This window comes from Musa acuminata, chromosome BXJ3-7 (genome assembly GCF_036884655.1).
Source record: "Musa acuminata AAA Group cultivar baxijiao chromosome BXJ3-7, Cavendish_Baxijiao_AAA, whole genome shotgun sequence".
Classification (NCBI taxonomy): Eukaryota; Viridiplantae; Streptophyta; class Magnoliopsida; order Zingiberales; family Musaceae; genus Musa; species Musa acuminata.
Genome location: NC_088355.1, coordinates 36,212,725 through 36,235,179, shown reverse-complemented (window position 1 = coordinate 36,235,179; position 22,455 = coordinate 36,212,725). Strand labels below are relative to the sequence as shown.

The 22,455-nt window shown below is 35.7% G+C and overlaps 3 protein-coding genes across 5 annotated transcripts; 1 reads left to right on the top strand and 2 right to left on the bottom strand.

Annotated features, from left to right (window-relative positions):
• Nucleotides 1–1,979: 1,979 nt before the first annotated feature.
• LOC135642296 (pentatricopeptide repeat-containing protein At2g35030, mitochondrial-like) lies at nucleotides 1,980–7,246 on the bottom strand. 3 transcript variants are annotated; one of them, XM_065158315.1, is made up of 3 exons: nucleotides 7,156–7,246; nucleotides 3,355–7,068; nucleotides 1,980–3,274 (listed from the first exon to the last, which is right to left on the bottom strand). In XM_065158315.1, the coding sequence occupies exons 1-2, from the start codon at nucleotides 7,195–7,197 to the stop codon at nucleotides 5,236–5,238; spliced, it is 1,875 nt and encodes a 624-aa protein (XP_065014387.1). In that variant the 5' UTR covers nucleotides 7,198–7,246; the 3' UTR covers nucleotides 1,980–3,274; nucleotides 3,355–5,235. The 3 variants fall into 3 exon arrangements, with proteins under 3 accessions (XP_065014387.1, XP_065014385.1, XP_065014386.1); XM_065158313.1 differs by having other exon boundaries at nucleotides 3,355–7,243; XM_065158314.1 differs by having other exon boundaries at nucleotides 4,021–7,243.
• A 5,588-nt stretch (nucleotides 7,247–12,834) lies between these two features.
• LOC135642477 (transcription factor MYB36-like) lies at nucleotides 12,835–14,512 on the top strand. The gene is made up of 3 exons (XM_065158659.1): nucleotides 12,835–13,021; nucleotides 13,453–13,582; nucleotides 13,694–14,512. Exons 1-3 carry the CDS (start codon nucleotides 12,886–12,888, stop codon nucleotides 14,451–14,453), a joined length of 1,026 nt encoding a protein of 341 aa, XP_065014731.1. The 5' UTR covers nucleotides 12,835–12,885; the 3' UTR covers nucleotides 14,454–14,512.
• A 3,063-nt stretch (nucleotides 14,513–17,575) lies between these two features.
• LOC135642581 (uncharacterized) lies at nucleotides 17,576–22,385 on the bottom strand. Its single transcript, XM_065158837.1, has 7 exons — nucleotides 22,164–22,385; nucleotides 21,918–22,038; nucleotides 20,841–20,989; nucleotides 19,418–19,525; nucleotides 19,173–19,292; nucleotides 18,165–18,338; nucleotides 17,576–18,016 (listed from the first exon to the last, which is right to left on the bottom strand). The coding sequence occupies exons 1-7, from the start codon at nucleotides 22,269–22,271 to the stop codon at nucleotides 17,915–17,917; spliced, it is 882 nt and encodes a 293-aa protein (XP_065014909.1). The 5' UTR covers nucleotides 22,272–22,385; the 3' UTR covers nucleotides 17,576–17,914.
• Nucleotides 22,386–22,455: the final 70 nt, after the last annotated feature.

The window sequence follows — 22,455 nt, the reverse complement described above, 5'->3', positions numbered from 1 at the left end:
TTCTTGGTTCCTCTGTCGATGGTGCATGTGAAATGAGACCGACAGATGCAGCAGGCGAGCTTAATCCCTATCATAGCAAATATAATTAGAAATAATTTATTATAACGATCAATAGCCGTCTTGCCCAATGGATGTGCAACATCGATACCAAAAACATATCCCATATATAATATAAACTTGTAAGGCAAGTTATGAAAGTTCAAAATATTCTTTGAAGATGATTTTCCGATGAAATTAACATTTGAATTTGAGTCTCATAGTCATGCGAGTTTCAACTTTCTTAGAAATAATCTTATTAAGTATAAGCTCTCAAGCAACATCAGTCTTCTTATATAACACAACTCTAAATTGTTTTGAATATCGACAATAATCATGTTTGGAACATAATCAATATTTATCATAACTTGATTTTCGATTTGATTTGCAATAAAAAAATGACTGTATTCCTTATGATCTTCATTTAATCTTGAATTTTGGACAATGCACCAGACTGGTGTAAAGAAACAAGAAGAAAATATTCTTTTAAATTGACATTGTTTAAGTTGCTTTGATGTTTAAGTCTATAAAAATTTAAATGATTCCATCTAGTACCAAGTTAGAAAACATCCAATGAGAAAAGGTCCCTTAAAAATGCATCTAAAATATCTTTTTATAGAGTATTGTGCAATCACTAGGTTAAGACTGATAAATATCGGATATGATTGCACACATCATTTGGCCATTAATGATCCGTAAAAATTATGCATCAATTAATGAGGTAATGTCTTTCTCGAGCCAACTTCTTTATTAACATTACGTCACTAATTCTATGAGACTAGATCTTGTCTGACATGTCCATTCAATAAGTGTGACATCTATAGGTGTGTCTTATAAGAGACATAATACTTCGCTAATCGTTCACCTTTTTATATTTTTTTTATCTAGTAGGCCCTCATGGTTTTAACCGGTGTGGCAACTAATCTTTTGTGAATATATATTAAACTATATCATTTATAATTTTGAGTAAATAGAAGTGCTAATGCTAAGAAGGATCTAAGTTAAATTATATAGTTAATAAAACCTTTCAAGGTCTAAGGATCTAAGTTAAATATTGGGAGAAACATTTCAACTCAAACTTTGAGATCAAGTTGGGAATTTATATAGTTATTGTGGTTTGGTGATGAGATAACTTATCTTAACTAGCCAATTTATCCACCGTTGGCAATCTTGGAACGAACGGTTGATCTCCATAGACCATTATATTTTTACGAGAGTTGCACGAAGGCCCAACTTTTACACTTTTGGGCCGGCCCAAAGGTTACGAAATATCCTCCATTCTTCTAACCTCGAAATCTCCAACATTCTTTAACATGTTCTACAAAAGAACAGAGAGATCTTTCATGTGTACACTATGGGTGACTGCAGGTATGAATACTTGTCCAATTATTGAGTTTACGATTCTTGTAATTATTAAGCATGCAAATTTGGTTGGTTAGTGCTATTGACAGATAGTTTTTGTGTTGTTGATAGTAGATTTGGTTAAAGTCAATTCAAATTCTCGCTCACTTTCCACACAAAAATAAACCATGAAGGTTATAGTATGAAATCATAATTCTCATTGTAATTTCAACCAATAGAAACTTGACATGTGAAATTCAATCAGTATTGTGATAATTAAAATGATATGAAATTTGTTTGATATGCCAATATTTTCTTAATGGTCTTCTTAAATATATATTTTTTTGGAACTTAGGAAACAAATACATACTCAACAACCTTTCCCTCTTTTTTGGTTTTTTGGATGTGATAGTAATCCAAAAAATGGGGAAAGTTAGATCAATCTCGCTATGTTGAATTGATGATCAAATTTAACTTTATTACCCTTTGAATATGTTTGGGCTCATATCTATTTATAGATAGTGAATGTTTGTTTTGAAAACAAAAAACAAAAATAAATGCCATGCCTTCTCCATAGGTTGGTTATATTGAGTCAAACGTGGTGACTTAAGGCCCTTATAAAAAATATTTGACAAGTTCAAAGTGGCTGTTTCTTGGAAAGTCAGCTAATTTCTTTTGCACCATATGATGTCTTTTTATGGAAGCAAAGGAAGAAGAACAAAACAAAACAAAAAGAGACCATTTTGACTGACAGTACCAGAATAAATGATGAGAAGAGAACTTCATCATCTATGCATCAGATCACTTGTGGCAGTTCCTGTGCTAGTTGAACTTTCCAGGATACCAATTACCCATGGAGCTGGACTTGAAAGATGTGATGGAAGATACTGAAATGGGCCCGAAGACATGGAGATCTCCTCTTCCTCCTCGAGCTTTCTTACCACACTGTTCATGGAACGTCTCGCCTGCGGGTGATACTAAACACACGACAGCACTACTTTGTACATTGTCCTAGATATCTCGCCCTTGGGTTCTCCTCATTCAAGCCTCTCTCCTCATCTTACATCAAGCTTCTTTCCCAGAACCACCCCAAAGCTGTAGACATAGCAGTTCTGAGTCATAGGCAATGGCATCCACAGCTCTGGATCAGCATATCCGGGATTTCCCCTGGTTCCTGTGAGTGTTGCATGAGCATTCACGCGGTCGCAGTCTTTCCAATCCGAAGTCAGAAATCTTCGGCGTGAGGTTCCAATCAAGGAGTATACCGGGCTTGATGTCGTAGTGTACTATCTTCTGCTGGCACTACTCATGCAGGTGTCTGATTCCCTTGGCTATCCCAATTGCATTCTCTCGTAGCCTTCCCCAGTCGGTCCTGTTGTTCTGATGAAGAAGATAGAGATCAAGCGACCCATTCTCCATGAACTCATAAACTAGTGCTTTCACAAAGTTGTCAAAGCAGAACCGATAGAGCCTGACCAGATTGGTATGACAAGCTCTGCTGATTGAATCAACTGCCATAACTGCTCGTCGGCTCTCTTGTCCAAGGTCAATCCATGGAGGACCTTGACTGCCACCTTCTGTCCATCGGGAAGCTGACCTTTGTAGACTACTCCGAAGCCACCTGATCCGAGTATCTCTGTCTAATTGTCAGCAAAGTGCATCAGATGCCAAGGTGTAAATCTCATGGGCATCTCTTTCTCGGTGTTTTCAACAAATTGATAGATGGTATCCATTTCAATGCTCAAATCCTTTCGCAAGGCAGAGCTATGAGAACTAGTTGCAGTGTCATTGGTTGAATGCTCTTGCGCAGAGACTGACTGCAATTTGGTCTTCCAGACACATTTTATGTTCAAAATAGCTATCACAATGAGCATTGCACCCCCTTAGATGATTCCCGCTGCAAAATTTGAAACAATGTTGTTAGTGGGAGGATTCAAGAGTTAAAAGTTGGCATGAAGAGCAGGAACATTGGCTTACTGGTGGCAACAATGGTGGCCCCAGGAGAGACTTTGATAAAGGTTGATGACTCTGAATTTGGCATCTGATAGCACCACAACATATCATAGATAAAGAGGGGGAATGTATGAGAAGAAATTCAAAGTATGCATGGTACCTTGTACTTTTAGTCTTCTCATATTCTCCATGTTTTCATCTAATTACTCTTGATGTCTTCGTTTCCGATGATGTTAGAACTTAGGAAATGAGAGTACTCAATATGTTATAGTTTGATGAACAAATAGCCAGAAGTGCTTTGAGAACAAATGGTTCATATACTGAAATCACGAACTTTATTTTCATGTCAGTATTAGGAACCTGTGCCCAAATGCAGTTGAGCATTATCAAGCTTCTCAGCTGACTACCAAAGAAAAGAGGAATAAAAAAAATAATATCTTTTAATAAATCCTATATAATTTCTACATAATATTCCTAAACCCTCTAACAGGATTCTAAACTTAAATGCAAGGCTAGGAATTATTAGCTCTATAAACCACCAGCCACCTCATTGGGCAATGTTTTGCCGTAAGTAAAGCCATCAGATCACAAATGGGAACCCAACTCTAAAATGAGAAAAGCCATCAATCTCACGAATTAACATCATGCCATAACAGGAGAGAAAGTAAATGGTGAGAAGGTTATGCTTACCTCTTCTGTTCCAAAGCTGAGGTTTATCTGGTTCTGATACCTCCTCTTCTTTCTTGGACATCCAAAGACTGATGCCAAACTACATGGACTTCCATCAGCAAGCTCAATGAAGAAGCATTCAAGAGGTGAATCAGTCATTGTTTGGAATTAGTTGAGACGTGAAAGCCACAGAAAAGACCATCTCATAGCTGCATTCTGACTGGACCTTCTATGGATGGCGGCAGCACTACCAAGTCAACTATCCTTTTCTCAAAGCCCAAAACTTGCATCAGAGCATACTATATATATGGATCTTATAGAAGTTGCTGTCATCGTCTCTCTCACTTGATGAGCACAATAATAAGGTCATGGAAGCAGTACCTCTTGGCTGATATAATAATAGAGGTGAAAGTTAAAGAGAGCAGCTTTTGTTGCAAATCACATGGCTACAGACCTTATACAAAATTATGGTTGACCTTGTCATAGTGGTTAAAGAACACTAAACTTATGGTCAATTAATGTAGGTGGTGTGCCCTGAAAGATTACAGCATTAAACAAATGCCTGAAGGGCTAGCATTTCTCCAGTAGATCTATTATATATGCACTGTTTCTTATATCTGAATATAAGCACTCCACAATTTTTTTGAGGATTCAGCAGGCGCCCTCAGAAATGGATGGCACAACTATTATTTTGAGATTAGTCAAAGCTGATACTACATAGGACATAAATAAGCCATAGGTGGCTTTTGACTTTTTCTGATATCAAAAAGAGTTGGATGAGGTACACGAACCTACGACACTGTTTTTCCTAACACTTAGCCACATTCTAAAGAAATTGATCTTCTTTTGGACAGAAGAGAATCATCCTGTTAACTGAGCTAATGTTGTTGCAGTCTTCATTTTTCTTTGTTCACAAGCTCAACTTTAGCAGGGATGTAGAACAAGTCAGCAGATGAACATGATCCTTCTCTTACCTTTCACTTGACCTTCTGACAGTAGGCAACATCAGAATGATATACAATCAATCTGCAGTGTGTTGTCAAAGCAACAAGTGTGAACGGATAAGCCTGTTTTTGGCTTGAGATTAACCTGGTATGAGGTTGTTCTTTACTCAAGTAAGGAAAGAGACCTAATTTCAAGGGCCATTCGCATACTAATGAGCCACACAATAGATCCACAGTGCAACCTCTTCTCCACTTACCGATGGTTATTCTCCAATCTAAAAGGAAGCACAACTTACATGGCCATCAACTCATCCTCAACTAGAGAATGATTTGTAGCAGGCACATATCCAGTTCTCTTCATTTTGTCATGAAGATCATGCAACAGAGTGTAAATCCTCTGAGAGTCAATGTGAGATTTATCACGTACCACAAACACATGGACTCTATTGCCCACCTCAATCCAACTGCATCCAGGTTGTTTCTTTAGTCCTTTACCTTTCATCTTTAACCTTATCTTTGCTGCTTCCTTCCATCTACCAGCTGAAGCATAAATGTTTGATAACAGCATGTAAGACCCTGCATTATTGGGCTCTGCCTCCATGAGCTTCTTGGCTGCTAAGTTCCCAATTTGCATGTCCCCGTGGATATTAGAACCACCAAGAAGTGCCCCCCAGACACAGGTTGCTGAAGGGCGAATCTTTAGCCCTTTAATAAAGCTTGCAGCCTCCTGAAGTCGGCCAGCTCGGCCACAAAGGTCTACCAAGCAAGCATAATGGTCTTCTCGCACTTCAACTGATGGATCCTTCATTATAGACTTGAAAATATTAAGCCCCTCATCAAACAAACCCGAATGACTACATGCTGAGAGCAATCCCACATATGTCACATCATTAGGTTTGAATCCGTTCTGATGCATCTCTCTAAATAGGCTTATTGCCTCTTGCCCATTCCCATGATGAGCGTATGCTGCAATCATTCCGTTCCAAGATACCAAATCCTTCTGGTCTGATAAGTCAAACACTTTCCTAGCTGTTCCAATCTCACCACACTTGGAGTACATGTTCATTATAGCAGAACTCACAAAAGTATCAAACTGGAAGACGGTTTTGCTAACAATCTGATGAATCTGCTGCCCTTCAAGGAAAGCTGCTAAATTGCTAACAGCAGCCAAGACATTGACAAATGTTCCTTGATTTGGCTTAACACCATCCATTAACATCTCTAAGAACATCTTCAAAGCCACCTCATTCTGCTCATCTTCCACATATCCTGTGATCATTGTAGTCCAAGTGATCACATTTTTCTCGTTCATATTGTCGTACAACTCTCGAGCCCTCTTCAAATTTCTATTCTGTATAAACCCGGTGATCATCATGTTCCAGGATATGATATCCCTCTCAGGCATCTTGACGAAAAGATCCAATGCTTCCTCCAGCCTTGAATTCTGGGCATAACCCGAAACCATAGCGTTCCAGGAAACCACATTTCGCTCCGGCATCCTATCAAAGACAGCACGAGCCTCATCGACCCTCCCATTCTGTGACAAGCCTGTGACCATCGAAGTCCACGATATCACATCCCTCTGCGGTATTCTTTCAAAGAGACAGTAAGCTTCATCAACCCGACCAGACTGAGCCAAGGCGGTCACAATTGTGTTCCAGGACACGATATTCCTCTCTGGCATCCGTCGGAACAACTCACAGGCCTCATCAACCAAGCCGTTCTCAGCATACCCAGAGATCATCGTGTTCCATGATACGACATTCTTTTCAGGCATCCGACCGAACAGCTCCTCGGCCTCCCTGATATGCCTCGAACGGATGTAGCCAGAGAGCAAAGCGGTCCAGGTAACGACGTTCTTCTCCGAGTCGGAGCGTTCGAAGAGCGCTCGGGCCTCGCGGAGCATACCGCATCTTACATAGCCGGAGATCATTGAGGTCCAGGAGATGACGTCCTTGTGGGGCGTTTCGTCGAACAGCTGTCGGGCGTCCGCCATCTTGCCCTGGCGACTGAGTTGGGTGATGCCATAGTTGGCTCGTGCGACGCGCGGATCGACGCTGTGGTCAGGGCGTGAAGTGGAGATCCCCGGCGGTCCATTAATGGAGCGCGAGCACGGCGGTGGTCGCTGAGGATGAGAGGAGATGTGGCGTAAGGCGGAGACGGGGATCAGCTTTCGGGCGCGGAAAGAGAAAAAGAGCGATGGTAAGGCTACCTGTGGTATCCTGATACGAAGGTAAACCACCGCCACGAACATTTCATTTCATGGAGGAGTTTCGTGCGGCAGCCGTGCGCATACATATACGACATCCCAAAAACGGTGCCACAAGAAAGAAGCATAAATTGATCCAAGATTGTGCATTAAGAATATTATTTACATTAATTTAGCATATAAATATAAAATAAATATTCCTTTTATTTTTTTAAATTAAAATTGATATATATATATATATATATATATATCACATATTTTGTTTTATAAATTTAATAACTATTTTAAAAAATTATTGTTGAATAAAATTTCTCTTTTTCTTTTTATTTCATTCATAATTATCTATTTTATTCCATGTAAGGTTTAATAATTTTTTAAAAATTAATTATTGTATCCAGAAAGGTAAATTCATGGGCTCTTTGGGCCTAATGGATGAGTCGCCTAACTTTTAATCGGGCAATTATGGCTTCGAGTTTCAATTGATATGTTTTATTTTTTTTATTTGATTTTTTTTTTTTTGGGTTAACATGTTAGTAGAATATAAATGAGTTAATTATGTATTATCTCCTATAATTAACTATTTTTAGCATCTTAGTTTTTATATTTTTAAAAATTATATTAGATCCATATATTTACGAAAGTAAAACATTTAACCTTATTTCTTTTTGACTCCGTTGACGAAAATACCACATATGTTCCACAGAGTTAGCATATACTTAGTGATAAACTCTATTATATTTTCGTAAATAAAATTAACGATACGAAGATAAACGAAGTTAAATATTTTACTTTCATAAGATCCCAATATAACTTTTGAAAATATAAAAATCAATATATTAAAAATAATTAATTATAAAAATAATCTATAATTAACTCAGAATTAGGACAGCCACAGATTTACTGAGATAAGAATACCCATCATAATCATCTGAATCAAGGCAATGTAACATTCCAAATCACAACTGCTGACTGCATCTCTTCATTCTCTAGTATCACTTTTGTCATTTCAGGTATATGATGATCAAAACTTTATCTTTCTTCAATACTACTTTACATCTTAAAAAAAACATCAATGATCACTGAAGCAATCCTATATCCGCTTTTAATTTTTGCTACATTGTGTCAGGCTTTGACCATCCGGGAATGTTATTCTATATCAGAAACCCTCAGACTTCATCATTCTTGTGGGAGGAACAGACAGCAGCAGTTCAGTGTATGCACTTCTAGACACTCATTTGATAAGGACAAAGCAGAGCAGTTCATGTCCATGAAACCACTCCCCATCACAACTCAAGCTGAACTAAACTAATCAGCTCCGCATAAATCTAAAAGGTTTCACAACAAGACCTAAAGGCAACCCATTCTTCAAGGAATGGCCTGAGTGCCTTAAAGATTGATGGAGAGGTTGTTTAGGTGATTTCTACTCCATTGAGCTGGAACTGACAGAAGTAGCAGGTCTGCTTACTTCTTGCTTCCAAGACTTAGGGTTAATAATGTTAAGCAGGAGCTTCAAGCGTTTTAGCTTGTTGACTTTTGAATCTTTCTTTTTATAACACTGAATACAAGAGGAGGTGATCTCCTTGTGAGCCCAGACTTAGATAAGAACATATTGAAGAAGTAACTGATCACCTACTCACACTATCAACATCTTTGTTATCTTAGTGAAGTTTGTGTGTGTTAGTCAAACATATTAATGGCCAAAATTTTGATCCTTATCATTTGCTATGCCAATGTATTTTTTTCATTAACAGCATCTGAAAATTGAATGTGATTGAAAGGGATATACTTCATTAAAAGCTAAAGAACACCATTAAAGTGAACAGGAAATTGCACATGAAATGAAGTTGATTACGCTCTTCTTTGATCCACTTCCAAGTCCTCTGCAAGTCACAATTCTATCTCAAAGTCATGATCAGAAAGTAATCATCAAGCAAGGAGTAAGGAGATTCAAATGGGAAATGTGAATACAGGTCTCCTCGGTAATATTCTCCGGCTCATAATTATCACTAACATGATGAAGAGAGACTCTTACGTAGCAGAAGGATGAATGCAATGCTAGTACAATTTAGCTAAATGTTGGTGTCTTTGATACCATATTAAGGATCATTTACAACTATTCTTTAGTTACTGATCTGACCACCATGGAAGCTAAATTTTGCTATTGTGTTCCATTACCTCTTCATCAATCTCTCAATCTGAGATTTCCATCTAACGAATGGAGATAAAATAGCTCATCTTTGATGCTACTTGGTGAGATTTTGAAGTGCCTTATCTCTAGCAACTTCACCTGCCCCATAGACAGCATGAAAGAGAGCTTGTTTGCAGAGAATCCACGAGGTCAAAAGGTTGTCAACTAAACAGGTGAGGATAAAAATGAGGCAGGAAAAGATGGGTCAAATTGGAGTTGAATGCCGTGGATGAGTGACGTAGTGGTTGACAAATCGACACGGTGCTTCAAAGGGAAGTAATGGCCTGTTTGAGCATCTTAGTTTGGATTCTTCTACCAACTAAAGTAGGAAGACAAGAGTTAACCCAAATCATATTATTATGGTATTTAAATATATAATGAATTCAACTGTCGAACTTTTGTTACATATATGAGTATTTCTTTTTGCTAGTCTTAACTTGAATTATTATGTTACACTTGGATACCCATATAACGAATAAAATGAATTCTTTTGTTAGATATATACGGATATGTTTCTAGCATTGTTTTAGATGAGCTAGTTACAAATTATTCTTTAGAATTAGTTACCCTTAGTATCTCGATTTCTATATCTTCAAAAGTTAAATTGAGATCTCTATACTTACGGAAGTGAAATATTTAATCTTGTTTCTTCTTATGCTATTGACTTTGTTGATGAAAATACTATATGATTTATCCCTAAGTATATATTGATTTTACTTAACTTTGGTTTATCACTGAGTACGTACAGTATTTTTATCAATAAAGTTGATAACGTGAGAAGAAATGAGATTAAATATGTCATTTTCATAAATATAGGAATCCTAATGTAACATTTAAAAATATAAAGATCGAGATACTAAATATAGTTAATTATATAAGATAATATATAATTAACCTATTTTAGGCGAAAATAAGACTTTTATAACAAATGAATTCTTCGAAACTATATAAGACTTCTTCAACAAATGAATTTTTTCCAAGTTTAACTTAAGTTAGTTAGAATAAATCCCACTCGATTAAATTAATTTTTTATAGCTTCTCACTCGAAACAAAGAGAATACATCATTTTCTTTTGAATAGTATCATACCATGAGATCATAGTCATCTTTTATTTTTCATGAATAATATCACTTATTTTTTACGAATACCATGCATTTGAAGTGTTAGCTCAAAATTCTCTATCTTTCCTTCTTAACAAGAGCTCAAAATTCAATATTAACCATTACTAATGGCTATGAAGAGAGACGAAATCATTAGCATTGGAGCAAAAATAAAATTCTAGATCCAAAGGATAAAAGTCTCTCCAAATATAAAAAGCTTTATTGAATATTGCATAGGTAGCCAACCAATAGATGATACAATTTTTTTCACCGAATAAATGCATTATCTAAAGCATACGATCCTATAAAATGACATGTAATACAATATACTTCTGAGGTATAGACTTCCGGTGAAGAATATCAACCAATAACTTGTAACCATTAAGATATACTCTAAAATCTGCAAGCACAACAAGTCTCAGCTCTTGTATATAGGTATAATGGTGGAGGTATCTATCTTGTATCTTAGTTGGAAAAAAAATTCAAAACCATCAACATTCCGGATGCTAAAATCCAATTACGTTCATCAAAATAACAATTGATTCCCAAATGCTTCCCCCTTTCCCATTTCCCTCCTCACTATAATATAATCCTTGTATTTATCTCCTTAGACTAAGACAAGTCTTGTTGCTGATGCCATGATACTCCCCACGAGATTCCAAGTCCTAGGCAAGGACAAGGGAAAGATCACCTACATCTTTTCCCTTTCCTTTGTTTACTTATTTCTAGGTCTTCATGCTTTTTGTAATTAATTCTATCATTGCGGCAATGAGGGCCGCCTTTCCGGCTGTTCTACACCTATCTTTTAAAAGGTGGAAGTGCCTCAACACCAAGGTCAAATGCAAACGGTTTATTCTAACAAGTGTTGTTTATGTAGAAGCTTTATCAATCACAAGTTCAAATCAGTGAGAGGTTCCCATCCACATGTCCAAGAAAGAGAAGGCATATGTTACCTAAGTAGACTTAGGTCCCTTTGTTCTTTAATGTAATTTGGATCCTTACAAAATCAATTATTTTTGTTCATCTAAAAGTTTGAATTTAGCATGTGTATATCCCTTGTAAGGACTCATTATGACATTAGAAACAATATAATTGGTACCAATATTTGATGTTTTAAAACAGTTCTTTCACTTAAATAAACTAATGTTAAACATGATGAGAAGTAAACTTTGCAAGGATATCTATGCAAGAACCCCTATTGCTTAAAAGTATATATGATAGACTTTAAAGTGGTCGAGATATAAATGGGTCATAGGATGGTTGGATTACTGGTTAATCATGATGTTTGTTGTAATAGGGTTGTTGGGTTTCATCAAGAGTTAGGAAAATTTCTTGTTAATTCTATTAGGTTAGTTAATAAAAAAAAAAGTAGAGTGGGGTTGTGGATAGAGCATATAAGCTTAGCCAGCCCCTCAGCATATTCTCCATCCATCTTTCAGGTCTTAGTCTTCCAAGAATATCCATATGATTCAACAATTCTAGAGTAATTAATCCATGTAGAAGTGAGCTTAGTATACCTTGTAATAGTGTAATTGTCCTATGCATGATGAATGCTCTTTGTTCTAGTTAAAGCTCAAGGACTGACTTGAGCTTTTCATAATGGAGTTCTTCAGATGAAGGTCATGGAGCTTTAGACATTCAGCTTTTTCTGTTACCATGTCTCCATGCCTAATGTGATTTGATATGATTGATCAATTATATCTCACTGAAAAGATTTGCTACATCAAATGGGTTATATTTCTTGTGAAAATTTGATGTCGAGTTTCCGTAGAATTGCTGAGAATGCCATTTGATGTTTGGTAGATGGTAGAAGAGGAGTATAGTCTTCTCCATTACTTGTGTAGAAAAATAAGTGTAGAATACTTAGTTCCATAGGCTACAAGCCCAAGCACAGATCTCAAAGATGCCAGTCATCTGAAAGCATGATGAATGCAGATAACAGTGGATTTGTTCTGTGCATGCAATGCATGAAGAATGAGGTCAATAATGCACTTGTCCCTAATCTTATTATAAACTAGTAGCTTAATTAAGACAGTTTTAAGGAAAGAAATACAATGGATTATCTATATAATATCTTCAGTTCAGCACTATGATACTATTCTTGGCTATTGTAGATTATAATGTAGCTCTCCAATTATTATAATTAGTGCACGCAGTTGTCTCTGAAAGCATATCCCTGTGGACTTTGCAAATCTCATGAGATTTAGAATCTTAAGGTTTTAATATTGTAAAGGTGACAGGGAGCAGTGACTAATTAAAACAAACCCTAATCAGTTTTACCAGCAGCTTTGTCGTATGCAGCATGCATCACATCACATCGTCTACCTCTCTCCAAGTCTCTTCCTATATAGCTTGGCCTCACCTTCTTTGGTTATTCTCCACCAAAGGCTGACATCAAATTCCCTTTAGGCTGTCAGGCGCAGAGAGAGAGAGAGAGAGAGAGAGATGGGTAGAGCTCCATGTTGTGACAAGGCTAACGTGAAGAAGGGGCCATGGTCTGCTGAGGAGGATGCTGAGCTTAAGGCTTACATTGAAGAGCATGGAACTGGTGGAAATTGGATTGCACTGCCTCACAAGATTGGTTAGTGATTACTTCCAAACCTTTGTCAGCTTTGTCTTTGGCTTTTGATGAATGTACTTCTCTAGGAAAAGATCCATCATGACCAACAGATATATTGATCCGTCCGAAGAGAGTTGTTAATCCCAGCTAACAGATAAATAATATTGTTTTCTTGGAATTAGAAGATAACTCATCCTAAATTGGCAGAAGAGAGTTGAAAGACAACTGTTCAACCAAGAGATGATCAAAGTTGTGATCACATGGAGATGGAGAAAGATCTTCTAATCATCAATAAGATTTTGAGAATTCGTGTTCTAATTTAGGGTTCTATTCTCTTTCTTTTCTGATCTCAAGAAACATCACAGGAAATTATGAGAATAAACTTAGCTAGAACCCATTTTTTTCCATCCAGACAAGTGTTTATCTATATGAAGTTTGGTGATTGTTTGCAGGATTGAAGAGGTGTGGCAAAAGCTGCAGACTGAGGTGGCTAAATTATCTAAGGCCAAACATCAAACATGGTGGTTTTACAGAAGAAGAAGACCAGATCATCTGTAGCCTCTACATAAGTATAGGGAGCAGGTGAATCATACAACTTCCTCTCCTCTTTTTCCATGCCCAGGTTAAAGTCTCTCCACACCATCAAATGCTATCTGTAACGAATCTAATCCCCAACTTCATGTATTATTGCAGGTGGTCAATAATCGCCGCCCAGCTACCAGGAAGAACAGATAACGATATCAAGAATTACTGGAACACAAAGCTGAAGAAGAGGCTACTCGGCAAGCGAAAGGAATCGTCCCGATCGCACCGCCTCCACCTTAAACAAGCTCTTGATGAGGAAGGCGATGGGACGAACCATGACACGCATTCTCAGGCCCTAAGTGCATCAGCTCTTGAGAGAATGCAACTCCAGATGCAGCTCCAAGGCCTCTGCAACGTTCCCTTCTCGTTCTACAACCCCCCTGCTCTGTGGCCCAAGTACCATCCACTAGGAGATAGGGTTTTCCAAACCCAGCTGACGGATGCCAGTGTTGCCACCCATGAGACTGCGATCGACTCGGCACAACAGGTTGTTTTCCCGATGAAGCCTGAGACACCAAAGTCGATCGGTGCAAACATGCAACGAGAACTGGACTGCTCAGCACTAGGGTTTCAGTCACCTTCGAGTGGGGGTACTCTCAGCATGCAAGCTTGTGTCGCCGCAGGTGTTCAAGCCGATCTCCACAGCTTGCTCTACTGCAAGAGCACATCCAGTGTAGGCGATGTGGAGCATCAACAGCTTCCAGACTTAGACTGTTACAAAGAAATATATGGCGAAAAGGAGAGTTCAGATTGGTGGACGACGACTGGCTTCGAGGATAAGTTGCTGATGGGACCTTGGGACTCAGCTTCTGCTCTCCATTCCGATCCAATGATTCCAGACTATGCACCACGCTACGAAGATCTATAAACATTGTCGGTGTTGTTATTGTTGTAATTTTAGAGTTACGTTCATGTGTTTCCACATGATCATGTATGTATTAAAGTTCTATCAATATAAATTATTGTTAATGATAACGTAATGGCCGTCCAACGATAATTATTATTAAGAAAAATATTTTTGACCTTTATTTGAAATAATTTAAAATTTTTAAGACATGAATAGACAAAAAGTATCCTTATAACTTCAAGTCTAATCAAATTTTTGGTCATTAATCTAGTCTTATTTCAAACTATTACACATTATTTATCTTGCTTATTCCTAAAAATATATTTAGTATCAATCACAAGACGATCACTAGGTTTAAGAACAAGCATCTAAACTTTAATTTTTTTAAATTGATTTAGCTTTTTATGTATTGTCAAGACACATGAGTTATCTTTAAGAGTATCAAGCTCAATTTAAGATAAAAAGATCATATTTATAAAATATTTTTTAATGAAGAATCAGTTTAAATACCTTTTAATTTATCTCCAATAATTAGTTCCTTAGTATATACATCTATATACTTCCTTTTTGTTTGGAAGTAGTTGTATTCGAGTTACTTTGGAGTGTTGAATCTCTATTCAAATTTAAAATTATTACAAAAATTATTTTTCTTAATTTCGAAATATTTATAAAAAATAACATGAATAGATTCTTCATCAAAAATATCTATTGTTAAAAACTCAATAAGCTTTAGAGATAAACGAATATCTAAGAAAAATATTTTCATCAAATTTTACATCAAATTTTTCTAAGACATTATTATCATTTAAAATAAAATAATTATAACCAAAACTTTTAAATATGAGATGTTGAGTATTTTATTGTTTCATAATTCATAAAATGTTTTAGATAGATAAGGTCTTATAAGAACCTAGTTCATGACATAGCATATTATATTAACGACCTTATCCCAAAAGTATTTATATAGGTTATATTTATTAAGCATGATCATTATCATCTCTTGTAAGCTCTTATTCTTTCTCTTAGCAACTTTATTTTGTTATAGATTTATTTAAGTGGAGAAAGTATGATCATACCTATTCATATCATAAAATTTTTAAAAATTAAGATTTTTAAATTCACCACCTAGTCATTACGAACAGAAGAAATCATCATAACTTTTTTAGTTTGAACTTATTGATACAACTTATTAAGATATTTGATGTACTCATTTTTATGTGTCTAGAAATATGTTTATGTATATCTACTATAGCCATCAATAATCACAAATGTATATTTACTATCTCTTAGACTTGTAATATCAATAGATCTAAATAAAACCATATGAATTATTTATAATGGTCTAGATGTGCCTACTTAATTTTTGGGTTTGAAGCTACCTTTTATATATTTTCCTAATTAATGTGTATCAAAAATTTTATCTTTAACAAATTTAATTTTAGGCATTACTCTTATAAGTTTTTTAGTTCTAATTTATGAAATTAATTTCATACTAGTATATCCTAATCTCATATATAAAATTCATGCATTATCATTCAAAATTAAAAAATAAGTTGCATTATGAAAATCAAACATCAATAGTATAAATATTATCACTTCTTAAAGTTATCACTGATTTATACTTAGTATTTTTATGATACAAGCATTAGATTTAAATTTAATATTATATCCCTTATCAAAAAGTTGATTAATGCTTATTAAGTTGTATTTCAAACAATATATGAAAAGCACATCTTGAAATTTATTTTATTACCAATATTTTTAATACCAATCATTATTCCTTTGTTATTGTTTCTAAAAGTAACATATCCTTCATCTCAACCAGTGAGCTATGAGAAGTTTATAGAATCTTCGATCATATATCTTGAGCATTTGCTATAAAAATATTATCTTTTGCTTATTATTTTTGAAGATAAACCTACAAGAAAAATAGTTTATTTTAGGTACTCATTTAACTTTGGGTCCTTCGTACATATACATTTTAGCGTTAAATTCGTTCCTTTAGAAACGGAAACTAATTTAAGATAACTATTTTTTTAAGAGAGCATGTGCAAGTAGCTAGTAGCCAAACTTTTTATAAAAAATATATTTAACTTTAGGAAATATATGTAGTGTAGGTCATTTTATAAATTTGGTTGGCTTTCAATATGTGCTACTATTTATAAATCCAATGCTTTCTTTTCTAAATACACAATCTTGTTTAGCAAAAATCATATCAAGTGATTTATTTTTAATTTTAAATTTTATTAATATTTATCATAAAACTTATTATTTTTTTAAAAGATTCTATTATATTATTTATAACATCCCATTAATCCCACATCAGAAATATACAATGTGTATGATTATTTTATATGAGTCTGATGAGTGTATTACATTAACTTTTGGTTAAGTATTTTGATGTGTTAGTTATTACATGTCATTGTTTATTTATTTCCTCATCTGAACCACTTGATTGTAATTAATAATGGCATATGTCTCTCGATCCTTGTAAAAGTGAAATATTTAATTTTATAAAAATAAAATATTTAATTTTGTTTTTCCTCATATTATCATCACGTTGATAGAATTTACTATTAAGCATATGTTAGCTCTACTACGCTTCAATTCGTTGATAGAATTTACTATTGAACACATGTTAGCTCTACTACACTTCAATTTATTACATGTTTCATCTTACTAAAATATTTCACCTTCACAAGTATTGAGATCCTTATATAATTTTTAAAAATATAAAAATTAATATACTAAAAATAACTAATTACATAGAATAATATATAATTAACTATATTTGATGTGTCAGTGATTGCATATCAATTTGCCTCTTGGTACATTCAAAATACTCCTAGTCAGTCGAGTACCAATAGAATAAGCCATCAGCACTTGTCATGTCTTCTAATCCTATTACGAACGTATACGGAATCATTTTTTATATCAAAATATTTATGCCAACTACATGTAATTTGGAATACTACACCATTAAAGATAATTAATTCCATGCCCTAAAAAGCTAAGCTCATGTCAATAAGAAAATAATTCCACCGCATCGTTCACATCCATGACGATAAGAAAATAATCTATGTGAGGAGGTTGCTACCATGTTTCAATCAGTGTAATCACTCATAGCAGAGTTAACTCATCACTAACAAACCAAAAAATACCCTCATTCTACATCAATAATGTGGAAATAACAGCAGCAGTTTACAAAGTAAATCACTTCTTATCTACCAACCATTAGGCATCTACAACAAGCTTAAACCCATCTCGGAAGTCTCAAGCTAACCTAGCACACACATATGGCAGGTCAAGTTCGTTTTGCTAAGCCAGCTTGACAATGTGTATGGTGACAGTACAGCAGACTAGGCAAGTCGAAAGTAAAAAATTTAAGAACAATTTAACTGACACCCTGTCAGCCACGGTTTATTTCATCCATAAAATTCCTGCAATGGTTACATGAAGTTCCTTCTCTAATTGGTATTGCATCAGCGGTTAATGGGTGTATGCATCCGCTCAACGATCCTGTTAACAGCATCTTGAGTCATCACGAGCACGTCATGCAACAAGATGCTATAGACATTCAGTCCCTGAATAACCATGAAATAGATACAAAATGTTGAGACAAACATATAAAAACAAACTACAGTGCACAAGTAGTGCAGTTAATCATGATTGCAACACTGTCCACTCATTTTAACCCAGATGCCAGAGAGAAGAAATTAAATCATCACTTACAATTGAAGGCAGTACATTCACATAATGCAGGTTTCTTGTCGCCAACTTCAGCTTGTCATCTATAGGACCACCATCCACCAACAAAACCTTCTTCGTGTTTTCCATCTGGGTAACATAATTGACAATATTCTTTGTCTTGTGGCTAGGTAATGCCAAGTCTTCGAAAACTATAAGCTGTGGAGTATTATCATTAGACTAGTTCCTTGTAGCAAAATATAGGGAACAGACATAACAACAAGAAAGCTCAAGGTACATTACTTAATATTGATGCATGTTAGTTAAAATACTCATTTTAAAAAACACTGCATTAAATCTTCTAAATTATACTGGTAAATCTAACTTCAATATTTCTGTAGATAAAATATAGGTATTTCAAATCAATAATCTAAAGGAAATAATAATAATAATAATAATAATAGTAATAATAATAAACAATATATTTGCAGCCATATTTGTTGATATCCTTCTTATGATTCATCTGCCTTTAACAAGTTCAATATATGGACAAATATAATGCAGGAAAGCTTTTATATGAAAAGCTTTAACCTATTTAGAAGTTACTGCCAACGACAACTTGAATAGTAAACCAGTTTAATGATGACTATAATTCCCACATCCGAGTCCTGATTAATAAAAATGATGGGATTTTTTAATTCCACATCTTCGTGTATTCACTTTCACAAAAGATGTCAGTCCTGTTAGCTAGATAATTAACAATTCCAGAAGAGGTTAGATCATTGAAACCTTTGTCTCATACCACATGGTCCTGATAGATTAAAAATAATGAGATTTTCTAATTTCACATCTTCACAAATTCTCTTTCACAAAAGATGTCAGTCCTGTCAGCAGGTAATTTCAATTCCAGAAGAGGTTAGATCTTTGAGACCTTTTATCTCACACGACACAGAAAAAGCAAGAAATTCAAGGAAAAGAAAAGAAATAACATAACCATCAGAATAAGGTCAAAAGGTAAAGGAAAGATGGATAGATCATTAAGAAACGACTTACCTTGCCTTCAGCTGTTCGAGCCGACAATGCAATTTTCAATCCCAAGCGCCGAACCTTCTTTTGCAGCTTAATTGCATGACTTCGTGGCTTAGGCCCATGCATGATGGCACCATGCCTAAACTGTTAATGTGCACTTGGTTAGGTAAAACATTGCTCTTAGAGAAACAAAAAAACCAGACAATTCTAAATCATGCCACATACAGTGGGATGCTAAAATTTTATCCTAAAAGAAAAGTTTAAATAACCTGAGGTCCACGCAAAGTCCCATGCCTAGCTCTTCCAGTTCCTTTTTGCCTGTATGGTTTCCTACCAGTCCCACTTACTTCACTGATAGTCTTTGTCGAATGTGTACCCTGTGAAACACATTATATGCAGTGATGTGAAGAAACAAATGGTTGAATAAGTTAGTACCAAAAATGAGAACGTAAGATGTAACCGAGAATAATTATCTCAGTTTTGATGGTACAAGTCATGCTGCAAATCTTCATGCAGATGATGTGCATGATTCATTTCAGTCATCCACAAAAAGTATACATCCACATGCAAATAAACAGAGACATATCTGAAGCCACTTGGTGGGGCCAAGGTATCAGAAAGAAGCCAATTCACCTTGGTGTGACCCATTCATAACCCCTAAAGCTTATTCAGAAGTTTGATTGATAAGCTTGGGCGTTTCTTATGGTGAGCTATGATGGAACCCAAGCTTCCATGGAACTCCAGCATGTTTCTGATGTTTAAACACACCCAATCCAGCTTTGAAATCCTATCTATTGTTGTTTTAATCTAACAAAAAAAATGCCAAGTATAAACTTGAAGCCATGGAAGAAAACAAGCTTCAATGTCCAATGGAAAGCTGAGGGAGCAAGTGTCCTAATCAAGATAGGAGCTATCATATGCCTATCTGACTCAGGACAAAGGTGCTGAAAGCCCTTTTGGGTAACAAATCATCCCCCAAACATACCAACAATTATAGGAAATGCACTTGGGAAATTTGTGAAAAGAAAAATAAGAGGAACAAGTATTTTAAGGATATTTTGCTGCCTTTTCCATATATCGTTAGTATAGTAAAAAAACAACATAAGAGCTAAGAGTATTATAAGCATCTTGGACATAATTGAGACTTCATTATTTCAGTTCTAGCATTAAGAGATCTTATCATTTTCCTCCCCGACCTTCTTTCTCTTCTCTCTGCCACTCTTGCTCTTCTTGAGGCACTAATCTCCCTTGAAAAAGAGTAGCTCTCCTGTAGAGGTGGTTGTTTCTATCTTGAAACAAAAGCAACTAGAACTAAGGGCATGTTATAACCAGTGGATCCAGTATGACAAGGAACAAACAGTTCAGATCTCTACAGTCAATTGTAAAGTGACAGCCCATATTGTCCTTTTATCATGATACAACATTGAATTGTATGATAATTACGAAATATCTTTTGCATGCCAAAAAAGATCATCCACCTATTAGCAGAGAATTTAAATATAAAATTTACATCATTGGTCAATAATGTTAGTAGTTCTACTTACAAAGAAAAATATTTTCAGATGACAGATTAGATCCACGATAATCAAGTATTAAAATGAGTAATACTAAGCTTATATACAAGCACCGGTATCAAGACCAATGAGGAATGTAATGTGCAGCTGATTTAAAAATTTGAATGCTGTAGATTACCTGTTGTCGTTTAGCAAGCTGCCACCTTACAACACGGTGGATAATATCCTTCCTAATAGGCACATCGAAAACATCACCAGCCAAAACCATGAAGCCCTTATCCTCACCATGAAAATTTGTCACTCTAGTAACTAAGTCTGCATATTGCCCTACAGGACAAATTCATATTTCACAGGAGATGTAAAACAGAAAAATAAGGAGAAGAAACCTCCATCCGAAACTAAGCACATTTAGGTCAAAAGACTATGAAAATTACTGCTAACAGGTGGCTAAAAAAAATGACACTTGAGATCCCAAAGGAAGATACAACAGTTAAATGATTATTGCTGATGCTAAATACAACATGTAAATGATTATTGATGATGCTGAATACAAGTGACTCTTTTTATTGATTATAACAGACGAGCAATAACTGTAGAACATGTCTAAACTGAAGAGACTTTTTCACGAAAATCAATGATATAGCTACACAATACAATATAACTTGTTTCATGAGAAATCCGACTTATCAAAGTTCTTTGACCTATTTAGGTGGAGATAACTAGGGACAAGAGAATGAAATTGGGCAGATGATGTATCCTTTGAAATAAATTCTTCCTTATATACACTTGATTCACGCCAAACTAAACGAGATAAAATATTGCATTTCATTTCTCTAATCTCCTCACATCAAAACAAACAGAGGTCCCTCTACTCTCCTCTTCTCTCCATAAGTTATCGTATTTAATATCAGCAATAGAATATTTCTCTAACTTACCCTGTGGCTTATACCCCATTTATTAGAAATTTCAAGTATCCGATGAAGATGTATGGTTTTGGCATATAAAATTTATTGATAAGTCTAATTCTAAGTCATCAGATGTACGATCAAATGCAACTGGTTTCATTGACAACACTAAAAACTGATATCCTTGATGATAACTGCTACGCATGCAGGATTATCAGAATTGAAGAAAATGGATTCTTTTGGCAATTGCAATGATATGCTAAAGTATCACAACAAATGTAAAGTACGATAATGCAGCAATATAAGTACCAAAGCACGACACCACCACAACAAGGGAAAAAAGATGTTACCTATATCACGATCTGGCCTAAGAACACTCTTCTTTGTTAGTAACTCCGACGGAATCAGGCCTCCACTTTCTTGAGTCTCGAGGGTGGAAAAACCTTTACATGTGGTCAAAGGCAAACCCCGCTGCAAAAGAACACTCATTCATTCCATAAACACAATGCATGATCATCTCAGCCTTAAACCTTACAAGTAAAATCCTAAACAAAAACCGTCACGAATCGATGCAACAGAGAAAGACAAAGAAGAACCTTAAAGAACGACGGATCGATTTGAGTGGCAGAGATGGAAGGCGGAATCGCAAAGGACAGTCTCCGAGACTGCCGCAGATTCCACGCTACACGGGCCAAATTCCACATTCTGTCTGCTCCACTCTCGTCCTCGATCGAAGGATAGAGCCTCGGAGGCTCCGCTTCGCCACTGCCGAGCTCGGAGGAAGGCGGCCGTGCGGAAACCCCTGTGCGGGCGCTCGCGGTTTTGGTGTCAAAATTAGGGCCCGAAGATGGTCGTTAGCGGGTTTCGGATCACCAAACTCGTTCAAAA